Consider the following 15815-nt stretch of genomic DNA (forward strand, 5'->3'; position numbering starts at 1 on the left):
TCTTGGTGCTCCAGGTAGGGGGTGAGTGATATAATCATCTAAAAAGTAGATAGCAGTGCTTCTTCATGGGGGGATTTCTCCTCCACATTCATTCACACTAGAACATTTGGCACACAATCATGGCCACAAGCTCATTGATATTTTGACATTTACAACATTATCAAAGTGTGATTAAATGGCAACATGTTCATATATATATTTGTCAAAAAATGACACTATGGCCTTGTGGTGCTAAATGCTAACTAGATTGTACCGCTCCCAGCAGTAGTCCTAATAAGATCCATTAAGTCCCTAATCAACACTAAGCAAAAGCAAGATATACTTACATTTCTAATTCAATTACCAATCAGTAGAATTCCGACTATACATCACCACATATCAACTTCAATATAAGCTAGCAAATAGAAACAAACTTATGGTGATATCTTACATAAGTATTAGCAAATGAAAATGATTTCATTGTGAGCTGGCAAATACAAAAAGAATTATATTGATATGTTACAAAGGTATTAAAAAATAAAAGTAACTGGGTGACATCAAAACAAACATGTCTACTATTTCAAAATAATATATATCAACACTAGTACACTTTTCAGATTTTCAGAATTTCAATTTGTTCTTAGCAACTATACCTTTGATACACATGTACCAGTTGCATTTATTTTTTTTTCTCATTGGCACTTGCTGAAACCCACATTCCAGTAGTATAGATAAGATAATTGGTTACCACATAATGTGAAAACATAATCATCTTACATTAGGAAAACTTCCCAGATGAATGTTATTTCTTCATTTTTACTACCTCGGCAAAATAAAAGAATTAAAACCTGAATTGAGATAAATTAAAAACTGATTGAAGCGAACTTCCGCGATGGTTGTACCAATTTATAGTCGATTAAAGAATGCAAATCACTATATTTATAATTAGGTTTGCATAGTTGGATGACAATAAAGCCTAAGGGTCAAAATTATAACATAAGAAGGAATCCATTTATCTCACTAAGGAAACGTTAAGGAGACAGAACACGTCAAAAAAAATATCCATATAACTCTTAGTTTGAGATCTGTATCAGTGGAAAGTAATTTTGTGTTGTTGAGCTGCTTTTATGCTCTCAGTTGGAGTGATGGATTAACCAACATTCAACAAAGTGTGGCATTCATGCTTTTCCATTGGAGTGTTGGCGTTTGTGCTTGCTGCGTGCTAGGAATAGACACCATTATCGAACCACCTGCTTGACAACCGATGATGCCGCTAATGGAGTTGATGAGGACGAGTTCTGCGATGAGGTGGTTGTGTTCAGAACATGCATGGCATATCATATCAATATGCAAATCATCAAACGGATATATGTATATATGCTTTGGCTGCAGATTGAAGTCACGGAAGTCCTGCACACGCTTAACAGGAGATGGCCGAGACCGGCATGAGCGCATGGGTAGATCTAGAGATCACATGTTGTCGAATTAGAAAATTAGATCAAAATACTCCCCCAACCATGTAGCAACCAATCTATGATTAGCATCACGAAAAAGGGAACTCATCTAATGCTAGCAAATTATGAACTAACTTACAGAAATTTAAGATCACACAGAGTGCTACGTGGGAACATCCGTTACAAGTTGTAAGTTTTTGTGTTGTTGGATGCCTCACTAATTTTCTTCTTTGTTTTCATTCAAATCTTCTTTTAGTTTCTTCTTGTATTTTTTGGTTGAGAATCTTGCTATATCATTCACTACTATTGGGTGAAAATGTGGGTGATAATTTAATAGAAAATCCTTCATATATTAGGTAGTTACTCCCATAAGAAAAACCCGCCGGCAGAAGAAATCTGCGGGACCAAGTAAATCCAGGAGAGAGGAAAGGAAAATAATAGAAAAAAATCCTATTCATCAGGCTGGACTACGGCTGAGTCTACATTTCCTCCTGAAACTCAAAAACCGTTGTTCTGACTCCTCATGTGCTTGAGAAATCGGATACGTGACCTCCCTAACAAAATTCCACCCGATTTTGACCAAGCTGGCCCCACATCACCTATAATAGGTGGCAACTTATTCGATGGGCCCCACATGTGAGTCTACCTTTTCTTCTATCTCCCTTTCTCTCTCTCCTCACCGATAAAAAAATAGAAGAAGAAATAGCCTCAAATCGGAACCTGCACAACACCCATTGTCGTCATCGACCTCCAGCTCCACTCACTACTTTTGTCGGTCCTCTCGTGCTGCCTCATTCTTGTCCTTTAGCAGTGGCAGTGATGAAGGCCAAGCGGGCGTGAGCATCCCTTGACAAAGAGGAGGCGAAGGAGAGGCACCCCGTTAGCGCCACGGGAACGGGGTCCCCCTAGCCCTGGACAAATTAAGGATAAGTGGGCTAAAAGACTCTCTTGGCCCATTAGCATTAACGGGCTAAAATGAGGCACCTCCTAGAGGACCCAAAACCGCGGGAGGCCAGGCACCTCCCCGAAAGGGGGCGGTTCCTTCGTGGGAAGGGATCGCCTGATGGCTCATTCAACGCGCCCGCCCTACTGCCAGGCGAGGCCGATGGGCGGCGCGCCTTCCCCGTAAAACCACATTATTACAGGGGAGGTGTGCTCTCAGACGACACGGCGACCGGGATAGAGGGAGCCTCCCCACCCAGGTCACGTCGTGTCGTCTGGCGATAGACGGTGGGTGGCCCCCGCCACTCACACCTTCCGTCACGTCGGGTAGACATGGGGAGGTAGGCAACGCACAGGAAAGACCCTGGGCGATGCACAGAGCCCAGGAGAGATCCCGGAGCATCCCGAGGTCCCTCAAGGAGGACCTTGGGTAACGACAGTTCTGGCCCACGGCACAGGACCCTTCCTGGCGGGCGGGCGCCACTTGCATGCCGGCGCCCCTCATCAGGCGCTGCATTCACACTTAAGGCGGTAAGCCTCTTCCCAGAGTCCACGGGGAAGGCTATAAATAGAATAGACGTGCAATGTGTAAAGAGGATCCGATCCAAAAGGAACCCAAACTCAGACTCAGTTGAATACTACCACCAGCTCCACACAGGATGTAGGGTGTTACGCTCACAGCGGCCCGAACCTGTCTAAACCCTTTTGTTTCCCAATCATCACACGGCCGGAATCCTACTACGTGTTACACCCCTAGTCGAATCTCTAAACGGGGGTTCCCACGAATCCCTACTTGCGGTACTCACCCACCGACACACCCTGTATAAGGAGGGGGCAAGCAACAACAGTTGCTTGGCCATGGCCCTGTCGTTGCAGCGGAGGAGGAGGGGTAGGAGACGCAGGGTTGCGGCTTCTTAGCCTGCTGCTGCAGTGTGCAGAGGCGGTGGCCATGGACCTGGTTGAAGGAAGTGCGGGAGCAGCTCTTGGAGATCACCTACTTGCCGTTGGCGCTTTGTCTGCTGGTTGCCGCGCAGGGCCATCATGTCACGAACGTGTTCCAGGCGTACAACATGTTGCAAGGATGCATAGGGCGGAGGTGACTTGATGAGTGACGACTGAAAGGCTGCGAGCGTGGATTCGGTTCAAGGCACGTGGGGAATTGGGGATGGGCTCGACTTGAAAGAATTGCGGTACTGCGGTTGGCGGGGAAGGCAGTGGTGGTGCTAAGCTCGGTGAAGAAGTGTGGTGTCGCTGCGGGAGGTTGCCATCCTGGTGTGCCTATGTCACCGCCAATGACCTCGTCACCACTTAGCTAATGGTGTTGTGGGGGCATGTTCGCCTTGTCCTCGGCTGATTTTACCACTTCTGGACGACCTTGCCTTGCTCCCTAGTGGCGGGGGTTGAGCTCCTGGCTTGACCATGGCAGAGGACGAGGAGGCCAATCTGCGCGCCCACAAGGAGGGCCCGCGGCGAGCGATCTTGACCATGGCAGAGGACGAGGAGGCCAATCTGCACGCCCACAAGGAGGGCCCGCGGCGAGCGATCTCCGACAGTAGTGGATTTTTTTTGGAAAGATATTTTTTCTCCACAACTTTCTATATTTGGACAGTAATAACTTATAAGCATGATTTTACACACAACTTCTTGCACATAATATTTTAGAGGATAAATTCTCATCATAACTTTTACGATACATGGAAATTTTACGTATATCTCTTTCCTAACACCTTCTTAAAGGATAATTTTTTGGTACAACTTTCACAATACATACAATTTTAATGCATAGTTTTTTAAAAAAACTTATAGCAGATAATTTTTTAGCACAACTTCTATGGAGATGTTATCAAGAAGTTTTTTTCGCACAACCTTTTACACACAAGTTCATTATACAACTTCTAAGCACATCATCAATATAGTTTTTTTAGTTCAATTTCCATAAAAAAGTTGTCAAGAGAACTTCTCTAGAAAAAACACAATAGAACTATAGAAAAGGTAAAAGAAAAAACCTGAAAAGGAAAAAAATGACACATTGCGGAACGTAAACGAATAAAATACTCCACTACTCCAGAGGCAGGCAGCTGCGTACTGCATATTTGATGAAACGAAATGAGAAAGGAAATACATCTGGGCGGGTGGGCGCAGACAGGACAGGTAGCTGCGTACTGCCTGTAACGTCGCGCGCCACGAAGCGCTCTAGCGGGCGATTGTATCATTGGATTGGCGAGGGTGGTGGAATAACGATAGAAGAGACATGGAGGATGAACCTTAACATATGGAGCCCACCCAACAGGGTGCCAGCTTGGACTGATGATGTGGCGCCACGTAGGAGAAAATCCGGTTGGTTTTCTGTCTAATTAATTAGTTCTGTATCTGTTTTTTTTTTTACTTCAAGGAGCTAGAATGGACGGTTTTCTAAAATACAGACTCGACCTAGATGTCAGCATTATGGACTTTTTTCAAAAGGAGCATTCTCCTGCCACAGCCCAGTTGTCGTGGTTAGGAAAGCAACGACATTGACTCACCTGGCCCACTTGAGCAGCCAATCGCAGGCCGTCCAAAACATCAGCCCCTTGTGGGCCGTACCCCAAACAACTAGGCCCTCAGGCGCAGCGACGGCCCCTTCTGCGATAGCGCGACCCGGTTTCGCGCGGGACTGCGAACACGGCAGCCACCGGTCGCGGGTGTGGGCACTCCGACGACCGGGAAGACCGGTGAGGCCGTGCGGGTGTCCACTGCCCACGCCGATCTCGGGCATAGAAGAAGCATTGGAGGGACCAGAGCGGAGGGCAGGTCGTCATCCTCCTCGGCTGATCACCTCGGACGCACCCCACGTGTTCGTGCATATGCTTGTGAAGTCTTCCTGAGTAAAGTACGAGCTTCGTCCTCATTGATTTGTAGATTGTTCTCAGAAACACGGTCACCCTTGCGGCCTTGACGCAGCAGTCGGTGAACGCATGCTTGCTGGTGTATCTGAGATAATTTGTCCTCCTTTCTTTTTTCTAGTGGTAGTGTGGTATCCTTCCCCGCTGATCGAGTTTTTTTTATGGTAGTATCGGGGGTGGAGCTGCCTTGTGCCGTCAGGATCGACGGACCCCGATAAATTTTGCAAAACTCAGTATAAAACATTATTCACTACTATATTTAACTCTGTTATAACAATAGAGCCGATCCCGGTGACTTGATTGGCTGGCTTCGCCCCTGGGTAGTGTGGTATTGAAGCATTAGCACAATTGGTGCAGGAGAGCGGAACAGTTGTGGTACATATGCGCGCTCGTCTTTGGCTGTCAAAATGTAGTCTATTTCAGAGCATACATCTTAAGGGGCATATATAGTGCATCGTTTTTTTGGGCTTAGTGACCAATCAGCTTACTTTATGGTAACCAGATGTTATCGCATAATTCATATGCAAACAAGTTATCTCCGCTATCTTCAGAATGCTAGGATTTCATCCTTCTTTTTTGGGTTTCCTCTACAAATTAGTTGGTTTTCAGTGTCAATTTAGGTATTTTCTGTTTAAGGACCAATCCCCTGTCGTCCTCTTGTTCATGCAGAACTGATGAACTTGGTGTATATGAGGGGCATCCGGATAGCGTGCTCCAGTTCCAGTGATGCTACCTGAATGTTTACTGCTTCTAAATTGCAAATAAATTGAAGTTAGCACTAGGAAGTCGGCCTGTGGAGGGCCAGAGTTATCTTAATTTTTTTATGTATCGTTTTCCAGTTTATGAGTTAGAGTGTCTACCCTTTTTTAAATATCGCCCTAGTAAGACTCTGTACCTGCTTCTTCCTTCTTAAATAACAAAGCAGCACTCCTGCATTTTCTTTGAAAAAAATAAATTGCAAATAAATCCCATAAGTACGTTAGAGAATGTTACCTTTTCGTCCACAACATTCCTAGTGGCCATGAACAGAATTTGGGATCACAGAATTGTTGTGAAGTGAGATCTACACATATTTATTTCTGATCATCAAGATGGCGTGGCTGGTATTATGACAACTAGTTCTGTTTGTTTCACCTGATTAGCTCATGGTTATGCAATCTCACATTCAATACTTACAATTACAAAAACTACTGTAATAGTTTGTCTTTTTTCTCATGCTCATGCTTCCGTGACAAAGAAAATTAGTGCACAAATAGAAACCAAACTCCCGTACATAGCACAACCAGTTCTATAAATTAGCGTTCCTTACCAATTTGGGATTAAGCAAAGCTCAGTCTCATTCAGAGACCATCCCTGCAGCTAACCTCCACCCCCTATTCTTGGAACCACACAAAATTGTAGTAGCCTACATCCTATAGTTATTGTTCAGGGTTTGATACAAGAATATGATTCATTTCTAATGCCAAAAATCATAGTTCTGTATTGAGATGGCTTGGAATCTTTATCTACTCTGTTTCCTAATTCTTTTCATTTCCTTGAACCGGCGAAGCGTTCTCTCATGGAGGATCCAGAACTCTACAGATGATCAATGCCCCCTGCAACCCCATCCTTTAGGTATGTGCAAGGCACGATTAGCAGCTTATGGCTATCCATGTGAAGAATATCAGGTCACAACAGAAGATGGCTATATTCTTAGCTTAAAGAGGATCCCCCATGGTCTTTCTAATGCTGACAACTCGACTGAGGATAGGACACCGGTACTTCTGTTCCATGGGCTGATGGTGGTAAGGACATTGTTGAACATAATACATACAATCTGAATGCTTTTTGTAACTAAAATGAATATGCTGATTGGACAGGATGGTTTCTGTTGGTTACTGAGTACACCAAAACAATCACTTGGCTTCATTTTGGCAGACGCTGGCTTTGATGTTTGGATTGCCAACTGTCGTGGAACAAAATCCAGTCGGAAACATACCTCCCTCACCCCAGAAGATCCGGTTTGCATCTAGCTTGATTAAGAAACTGGATGTCATATATTTCAGTAAAGGAATACTTGCATCTCTTTGCAGGCTTTCTGGGACTTCTCATGGGACGAACTTGCTGCTTATGATCTTCCTGCAGTACTTCAGTTTGTCTATAATCAAACAGGAGGCAAGAAAGTCCACTATGTCGGTCACTCCCTGGTATTCTTATGACCCTATTTATTATTTAATATACCAATGGCTTGGCTCTTGGGAGGATGCTAAAATTTTCTATTTTCTAGGGAACCTTGATTATTCTTGCAGCCTTTTCAGAGCACAAGTTAATAGACATAGTGAGATCAGCTGTGTTGCTCTGCCCAATTGCTTATCTGCACAGGACGAAATCCAGACTCATACTGCTTGCGGCTCGTATCTTCCTTGCAGAAGTAAAGCATCTAGAACCTTCTTATTCTTATTGTTAATTAGAATGGTCATGTTCAATGTATTATCTCTCTCTCTATTTTTGTATCATGCAGACAATTCACATGCTGGGTTTTCATGAGTTCAATCCTGTTGGGTAGGCATCTCTCTACAACTTCTTGAATTTCTTATTAGGAAGAATATAAAGTACGTGGCCAATAACATTGCATTTCATCGCAGTCATATACTAATTATGAGTAGTTGTTTGCTTAAATTCTCTGATGAACTCATAGAAGCTGGACTGCTGGAGCTTACTATGATGTTAGAATAGCTTAACAAGTTTGCCTTTATTAAGGAAAAGAAGCCTGCCACTGATCTGTTTAGAATGTAAAGATTCTATGTGCTGTTATTTTGGGTAACCCATCTCAAATCTCATCTGTGTGTGTACGATTGTCGATTGCTACGAATGCTCTGTTATACTACAGGCGAGTTGCACAAGAAGTTTTGGGCCAAGTCTGCACCGACCCTGAAGTTGACTGTTATGATTTATTTGCAGCTGTAGCAGGTGCTGGTGTTACCTCCACTTTAATTAATTCCAGCCTTCCAGGCAATATATATATGATGCTGATGCTGGTGTGTTATCATACTTTTTCTTGAGGGTTAGTCATTATCATACTAACTGTGGTTTCAATGAATTTGATCTGATGACCAAAGGACCGGACTGCTGCCTCAATACTTCGACTACATGCATCTTCCTTCAGCATGGTCCACAATCAACCTCTGTGAAAAACATGATTCACATGTCGCAATGTAAAAATCGTTTTCAGAAACTATTGCTTTTTTTTTAGGGAAATAGCAGGTGCTCTGCCTTTTCATTATAGTAGGAAGCACGGAAACTATTGCTCAAAGCCCAGTTGCAGCACTAACGTTTCTGTTTCTCAAATGTAGTGGTCAGGAAAGCTGGGGTCAGAAGGTACGACTATGGAAACGAGAAGGAGAACATGAAGCACTACAATCAGCCGGAGCCCCCGATGTACAATCTCTCGTCCATTCCGACCCATGTCCCCTTGTTCCTCACCCATGGTGGCCAAGATTTTCTCGGTGATGTCCTCGACACCAGGCACCTCCTGCGGACGCTGGTCAGGGAGCACGACAGCGATGACATCGAGGTGCTGTACATGCCTGACTACGCTCATGGTGACTTTGTGATGGGCTACAATGCTCCACAACTCATATACAAGCCCATAGTGGAATTCTTCGAGCGTCACTGACACTGAAAACCTATTCTACAGGTCACTTTTATCATAAGCTGTAGCCTGTAGCACACATTCAATAGTTTCACTGTTTCAGGTCAACTTTCAGTTTGTGAAGGTTTGAGTTACACCTCAGTCTCTGCCCTTAAAGATGCAGCTTGTCAAGCTATGCTACGGTTTCGTTTACCCAGTTTGATCGCTATCATATTGCCTCAAGCAAATACAAAATTCATGGCTTGTCTCACTATCTCGAAAGTTTGAAATTCCTTTTCACCGTTGGGTTTGAACTTCGAACCTCATTTCATTTTTGTTTGCCACCGGGTTCCGAACACTGAAATGTGGCCCAAACCATACCCACTGCGCAGTGCAAGAAGGAAATGCTCCAGTTCGAAGGCTTTAAACTTTTTGAGTTTATTGCTCCCCTGTAAACGAGGTTACGGAGGGGGCTGTTTCATCTTCGTTTGTGTTATGTCACTATATCTTTCTTCAGATTTATAATGCAGAGCAGATTGGGCCTGACATGCTTGCTGTATTAGAGCACATCAGGCCAGGCCTGTTTTAACCGATTGATTATTGTTCCCAAAAGTTTAGAGCCCAGTCCAGCCCGATCACCGTAGGTTCGGGCTGGGCAGGAGAATTCAGCTTGGATGCACAGTTTCTTTTGCCCTTTTCTTGCGTTCTTCGTGTTGCTCAGGTAGTCAAGCTCATAGTCTCCTACTCTCCCAAGCCAGAGAGAGAAAAAAAACAATTCCATTACTCCATCAGTGCTGGATGCTCATGTTCCCATGAGAAATCAAAATTCAGGAAAGGGCTGAGGAACAGGAGTTTGGCGCCGCTACAGCCGGCAGAAGAGCCAACAGGGCCCAGGTGTCCTCCTGCGCTGCCTCTACCTAAACTTTTCTTGCATTTCTTGCGGCGCGCAGCGGCTGCCGCTGAGCTGGGAGCGGTAACTGTTGCCATCACGGGTTGATGGGACCTGAGATATTTGCCGGCCTGAGGTTGCAGCGAGCTGGAGGTGATTGCGCCTGCCATCTCACGATTCCGACGTTCTTACGAGTCATGTAGATATATTAATCAACTAATTCTATCTAGCCTTTTCCATGTATGATTCATGTAGATTTTAATAAGGTTTTTTTCATAATTTTTTACTAGTAAACTTTCTGTGTTCCGAAAAACAGGAAAGAAAAAAAGAGAGAGAAACTGCCCCCAGTGCATTTTTTTTCCCTCAAGTTTGAAACAGCAAGTGAGCCCTTCTTCTGCTTCAGCTATTCATTTCCTCCTTTTGTGTCACCAAGAGTTGCCCTACACAATGTGGCTCTGCAGATGATATGTGGCTCTCCCCCGTTGCCTCGGGAAAGAGTTTTAGTATCTGTGCTATCTCACCGACCGCCCAAAGGGGCAGGGAAATGGTCCTGAAGAGTGCCCCGCTTTGACCTCCCATTATTCTCCCCCAATAATGGCCCCGGTCAGTGCTTTCCATTTCTTTTTTCCTTAGAAATCGGTTAAGTCAATTCGTTTCAGGCAAACCAATCCGATTGATCAAATCAAAAGTAATGCAGTTATCATTTTTTTATATATAAAAAAAAGAAAAGTAATGCAATTATTGAGACAAGTCTCGCCGATCGGTGCCTTGACGCCTTTGACAACATCGTGTGGCCTCTCTTCCGTCGAAAGAGAAGGGCCGTGTTCTGACGGGTTCGTGTCAAGCTCAAGCAGCCCTTGCGACCTGCAGCGGGGGTAATGAGCGCGGTGTCAACTTCTCCTCCCCCTGATAAGCACCGAGCAGCGTGCGCATGGAGTATCTAGTCATGTGACATGCCTGATAAGCCAACCAAACAGAGAGAAAAGAAAACACCTGGTCTGACCTGGCTCCCATGTTTCCTCAATCAACCAATCAATCAGTTGGAGCTGGAGTGCGACACAGCACAACGCCGCAGCACACGAACTACAAAAAAAAATACTACTACTACAAAGAGGTCGCCGTTTCTTTACTGGTGCGGATCATGCGTGACTCAGCACCCGGCGTTTTGTCACTTGCCGAGCCGTCGACATCGGAGCTTGGAAATCTGAAGCGTCAGGCCACCGGCAAAACGACGCCCCCCGCCGCGTCCGGCTTGCCACGGAAAGAACCCGGGCCGCGACACCGACGCTTCGAGAACCTTGTGCTGCCGCGGCCACGGAGAGAGCAAGGGATCGGAGCCCGGCCGGATCACATGGATGGCTGGTCGCGAGCTCGTGATGACGCGCCCGGGTGATCGATCGACCGGCCGCACGGCCTGGAGCGTGGCCGCCCGTGTTCCGCGGCGCACCGTCCGGGCGCCGATCCCGCCTGCGAATCATTTCGGCTCTCGCGGCGCTGCACCTGCCACGGCTCTTGGCCGGTTTTTTTTTTTTCTTCTGGACGCCGCAACGAGAATCCCCTCCTGTCACGCTCGCTACATCCTTCTTGATCCTCCTCCTGAAAACGAAAGGGATCCCATAATCGCACCGAGTTATCGTCCCCCCGCCTCGAGCCCTCGAGCATAACCTATCATCTCCGCGTGAGGAGGGAGGGGAGCCAAAAAAAAAAATCAGGAGACCGGGTCCCTGTGCTGCGCAGAGGCGCGGCAAAAAAAGTTTCCCTCTGGCGGCGGCCAAGCGGCGGCAACGCCGGCCGGGCGCGGTCGCTTTCCGCGGCACAGGGGCCGGACACGCCGGGTGGCAGCCGAGCCAAGCAACGCCGCTATGCGATGCCTTCGCCGCGACGACGCCCGAGCGCGGTCGGTCTCCCGCCGCGCCGCTCCGCCCTGTCCGGGATGCCGTCGGTCCGCCCGGCCCCGCCTGTCGCGTCAAGGCGGGCGGGATGCGCCGCCGCACTTGTCACTCCCTACACTTGGTCACAGGTGGTTCGTGCTCCTGCAGAAAGCGTGTCAACGTTGGCACTTTGGCGGATGCGCCCCGGGAGGGACAGCAGGTGCCTCCGCCACAAGTTCTTTTGACGGTCGTCTCTGCGGCTGCTCAGGCACGCCGCCGCCGGTGCTCAGGGAGTGTTTGGTTCACTTTAAGCTCCGTCATATTGAAACGAAGCGGTGGATGTCAATGCCACGTCACGGAACTTGCGCAGAGTAGTTGTGACAGCAAGTGCCGTACTCTCCAGACTGTTACGTGCAGTATGTACGTGTACCTGAAGGATATGATATGATATGATATGACATGGTATGACCCATGTTACCTCCGAACGTTCGAAACGATGCAAGTGGACAGGTCCAGACAACTCCAGCATCTATAAACATTTTTAACGTACGACTCAATCTTACACTAATCCGAAAACGGTGGTTACGAATGCCGACCAGCTCGATACAGCGGCGGCGTGCGCGCGTCACTCGCCGGCGACACCACCGCACCGCAACGCAACACAGCGGAGACCCGGCTGCCGGGCTGCCGCCGAGTCTTCAGCGCCCCCGCACGTCAAAACCCAAACCCGCCGCCGTCCTGCCTTGTAAAAAAATCGCCGTTTCCCCCGGTGATCCGCCGCCGCCCCGCGCCCTCTGCCGCGCGATGGAAATGGAAGCACCCAACCCTTCCACTCCGACTGGCCGGCCCCCCGCCGCCCCGTGTACCCCCACGCCGCGCCGGACGGATGCCTAGATCCCCAGCGCACGCAACCCCTCCGTTCCCGGCGCAGCCAGTCAGCCACCAATATATAACTCCCCCCGTCTCTCTCCCTCTCTCCTCCCGCTCGGATTCCACTTGGATTCTTCCACCACCACCACGCGCCCACAGCGAACGCAGAGAGTCGAGCCGAGCCGAGCAGAGCAGAGCCGCGCGACCGATCGATCGGTCGTGGTCGTGCCATGGGGCGGCGGCCGAGCGCGTCGGCGGCGGCGGCCGCGGCGGCGGCGGAGCCGCTGCTGCCGTCGGCGCTGAAGCGCGGGGTGGCGATCGAGCGCTGCGCGTCGCGGGCCGACGACGAGCTGCAGTGGTTCCGCTCCTGCCTGCGGTGGGCGTGCATGGACCACTCGGGCCCGGCGCAGGCCGCGCTCTCCTGGCTCCTCTTCCTCGCGCTCGGCGTCGTCGCCCCCGCCGCCGCGCACCTCCTCCTCGTCCTCCGCGACTCGCGCCGGCCCTTCTCCGCCGTCGTGCAGCTCTCGCTCTCCGCCGCCGCCGCCGCGGGCTTCCTCTGCCTCTCCGCCTCCTTCCGCCGCGTCGGGCTGCGCCGCCTGCTCTACCTCGACAAGCTCCGCACCAAGAGCGACCGCGTCCGGGTCCACTACACCGCGCGCCTCGCCTTCTCCTTCCGCCTCCTCGCCTCGCTCGTCGCGCCCTGCTTCGCCGCGGAGGCCGCCTACAAGGCCTGGTGGTACGCCACCTCCGCCGACCGCGCGCCCTTCTTCGCCGGCAACGTCCTCGGCGACGTCCTCGCCTGCTCCATCGAGATGGCCTCCTGGATGTACCGCAGCGCCGTCTACCTCCTCACCTGCGTCCTCTTCCGGCTCATCTGCCACCTACAGGGCCTCCGGCTCGAGGACTTCGCGGGGACGCTGCTCGAGGAGGTCGAGGAGGGCCGGGCTGGGATCGACCGCGTCCTGCGGGAGCACCTCGACATCCGCAAGCAGCTCAAGGTCATCAGCCACCGCTTCCGCAAGTTCATCGTCGCCGCACTGCTCATCGCCACCGCCAGCCAGTTCGCCTCCGTGCTCCTCACCACGCGACGCGACTCCGTCGACGACCTCCTCAACACCGGCGAGCTCGCGGTGAGTACTAATTCTATATTTCTAGTACTGCTTAATTGCTCGACTTCATCATCAATTTTCGACGTCCTGCATCCAATTAGGCACAATTGTTAGATTCCCAAATTCGCAAGCCCTGATCAAGGAGGGGAACTTTACAGCGTCCCCTTTCTTAACTTTGACGAAACCAATAATTGCCGATGTGTCACGTTTAACTAAGCGCAACTGGGCACAATAGAGAATCGTTGAGCTGATTTATGGATTGCCTGCATGAGGGGGTCAAGAATTTGGGCCTAACCAAATCGAGAAAACTGGTGGCCTGAACGCTGAATTGGACCGAGAATTCTCGACGGTTATACTGTGACCTCCTAGCCTCGTTGGTTAGTCCCAGCGTGGTGTTAAGAAACAGCAAAGCTGGGGTGTGACGTGATATGCTCAACTAGCTATCGGTTTGGTGCTGGATCTTAATTCTGAAAAGATGTCCCCTCCTGCACACCTATTCCTTCATTTCTGGAGGCACGGTGGCAAGCAAAACCACTCTGCCAAGATGCAAGGACAATGATAGTAGTAATTTTACATCAGCTGTTTATTACCGAATTTCGCAGCCACCATTTGCGATTTAGTCAGCGTAGGTTGTTATGTAGGAGTAGACAGGACGGCGATTCGTCTGAAAGAGAAATGGTTAATAGCTAGTTAAAAGCATTTTGAACATGCCATAGTCAACAAGTAGGATTCCTGGTACTCGCACGCGTGCCCGTTCAACAACAATCCCAATGTTTTGTTTACTAATAAAAGAACAATTACAATATTAGAGAAAGTCAGACTGCGATTTATGTCAACGGCGATTTCAAAATCCTAACAGTGGTTCAATGTTTCTACCGCTTTCCTTTTTTTTTCTTGCTGAAACAAGGATATCCTGGATTCCTGACGTCTCTCCACGTTTTTCAGCTCTGTTCGGTCGTGCTCATGTCCGGGCTCATCATAATCCTGAGCAGCGCCGCGAAGATCACCCACCAGGCGCAGGCGCTCACGGGCCACACCACCAAGTGGCACGCCTGCTGCACCATCGCGCCCGTCCCGGACGAGGAAGGGGAGCCCGGGTCCAACCAGAACTCCATGATCGAGCAGGACCCCTCGAGCGACAGCGACACCGAGTCCAGCGAGGAGACTGGCGACGAGGACCTGCTGGAGAACACCAAGATCCACCTGCCGCAAGCGCACGTCATCTCCTTCCAGAAGCGGCAGGCGCTAGGTAATCCAGCCCGCCATTGTTGGCTTAACAATAGCTCTCCTTCACCATTCTTCTTGCTGCTGCTGCTGCCGAACTGTTCCTGACGACCGGCCGGCTTCGTTTGCATTGCAGTGACGTACCTGGAGAACAACAGAGCCGGGATCACGGTGTTCGGGTTCACGCTGGACCGGTCGTACCTGCACACGATCTTCATGCTCGAGTGGACGCTGTTCCTGTGGCTGCTCGGCAAGACGATCGGCTTCTCGTGAATGAAATGGAAGACGACGGTGGGGGGCAAGACGCGTCCAGGTGGTCGTTCGTTCTTGGAAGCTGAAACGAGTTTTGGGTTGCATTTTTGGTGAAGCTGTGCATTGTTTGCTGAGTGTGAAATGGGGAAGGCCTTTTCGTGTACGCGACCGGCTGGCGCGAGTGTTTGTGCGTGTATGTATAGTAGCGATAGCGAATTTGTATGGCGTTTGTAAATTGAGTTGATTGCCCGTGCATGTAAATGCGTGTTGTAGAGTATCTTGGTTTGCGTAATTTTTACGATGTGAAGATTCTTGGGTTCTTTCTAGTATACATTTACATTGTGGAAAGCTCCAGCTTTGCATCTGTCTCAGATTCTTGGGTGCACAGTAGCGTTGGCCGTAGCATTTTCTAAGAAATATTATCTTTACCAGATTGTTATGGAATCCTTTGGTACAGAGGTAGATGTGGCATTGTCGGTTGGTTCGTGTAGAGATCGGGGATCAAGAGCAACTTCAGTATAGCTCTTACAGCAATTTCGGCATGCTCTCCTAATCCAAGTTTAGAGGATTAAATAAAAAAAATGCACTTCAGCGGACCCTCTACTAAGTCCTCTATTTTGGAAAGCTCTCCAAATCCTCCTTGATTTGAGTTTTCGCGTTTCGTTGACATATGTATGTTATTTAGACTATGGATTTCTTGATTGTACTTATTGGATGTATTTGATGATTGTGT

The 15815-nt window shown here is 48.8% G+C and overlaps 2 protein-coding genes across 5 annotated transcripts; both read left to right on the forward strand.

The window, feature by feature from the left end:
• Positions 1-4995: 4995 nt before the first annotated feature.
• LOC112890060 (triacylglycerol lipase 2-like) lies at positions 4996-9029 on the forward strand. Of its 4 annotated transcripts, none has more exons than XM_025956899.1 (9): positions 4996-5341; positions 6807-7041; positions 7117-7257; positions 7330-7443; positions 7524-7667; positions 7758-7798; positions 8127-8206; positions 8356-8451; positions 8590-9009. In XM_025956899.1, the coding sequence occupies exons 2-9, from the start codon at positions 6874-6876 to the stop codon at positions 8910-8912; spliced, it is 1107 nt and encodes a 368-aa protein (XP_025812684.1). In that variant the 5' UTR covers positions 4996-5341; positions 6807-6873; the 3' UTR covers positions 8913-9009. The 4 variants fall into 4 exon arrangements, with proteins under 4 accessions (XP_025812684.1, XP_025812683.1, XP_025812681.1 ...); XM_025956898.1 differs by having other exon boundaries at positions 4996-5244; XM_025956896.1 differs by lacking the exon at positions 4996-5341 and having other exon boundaries at positions 6597-7041; positions 8590-9029.
• A 3383-nt stretch (positions 9030-12412) lies between these two features.
• LOC112890969 lies at positions 12413-15430 on the forward strand. The gene is made up of 3 exons (XM_025957856.1): positions 12413-13627; positions 14552-14855; positions 14967-15430. Exons 1-3 carry the CDS (start codon positions 12728-12730, stop codon positions 15101-15103), a joined length of 1341 nt encoding a protein of 446 aa, XP_025813641.1. The 5' UTR covers positions 12413-12727; the 3' UTR covers positions 15104-15430.
• Positions 15431-15815: the final 385 nt, after the last annotated feature.

The sequence above is a fragment of the Panicum hallii genome, chromosome 4 (genome assembly GCF_002211085.1).
Source record: "Panicum hallii strain FIL2 chromosome 4, PHallii_v3.1, whole genome shotgun sequence".
NCBI classification, from domain to species: Eukaryota; Viridiplantae; Streptophyta; class Magnoliopsida; order Poales; family Poaceae; genus Panicum; species Panicum hallii.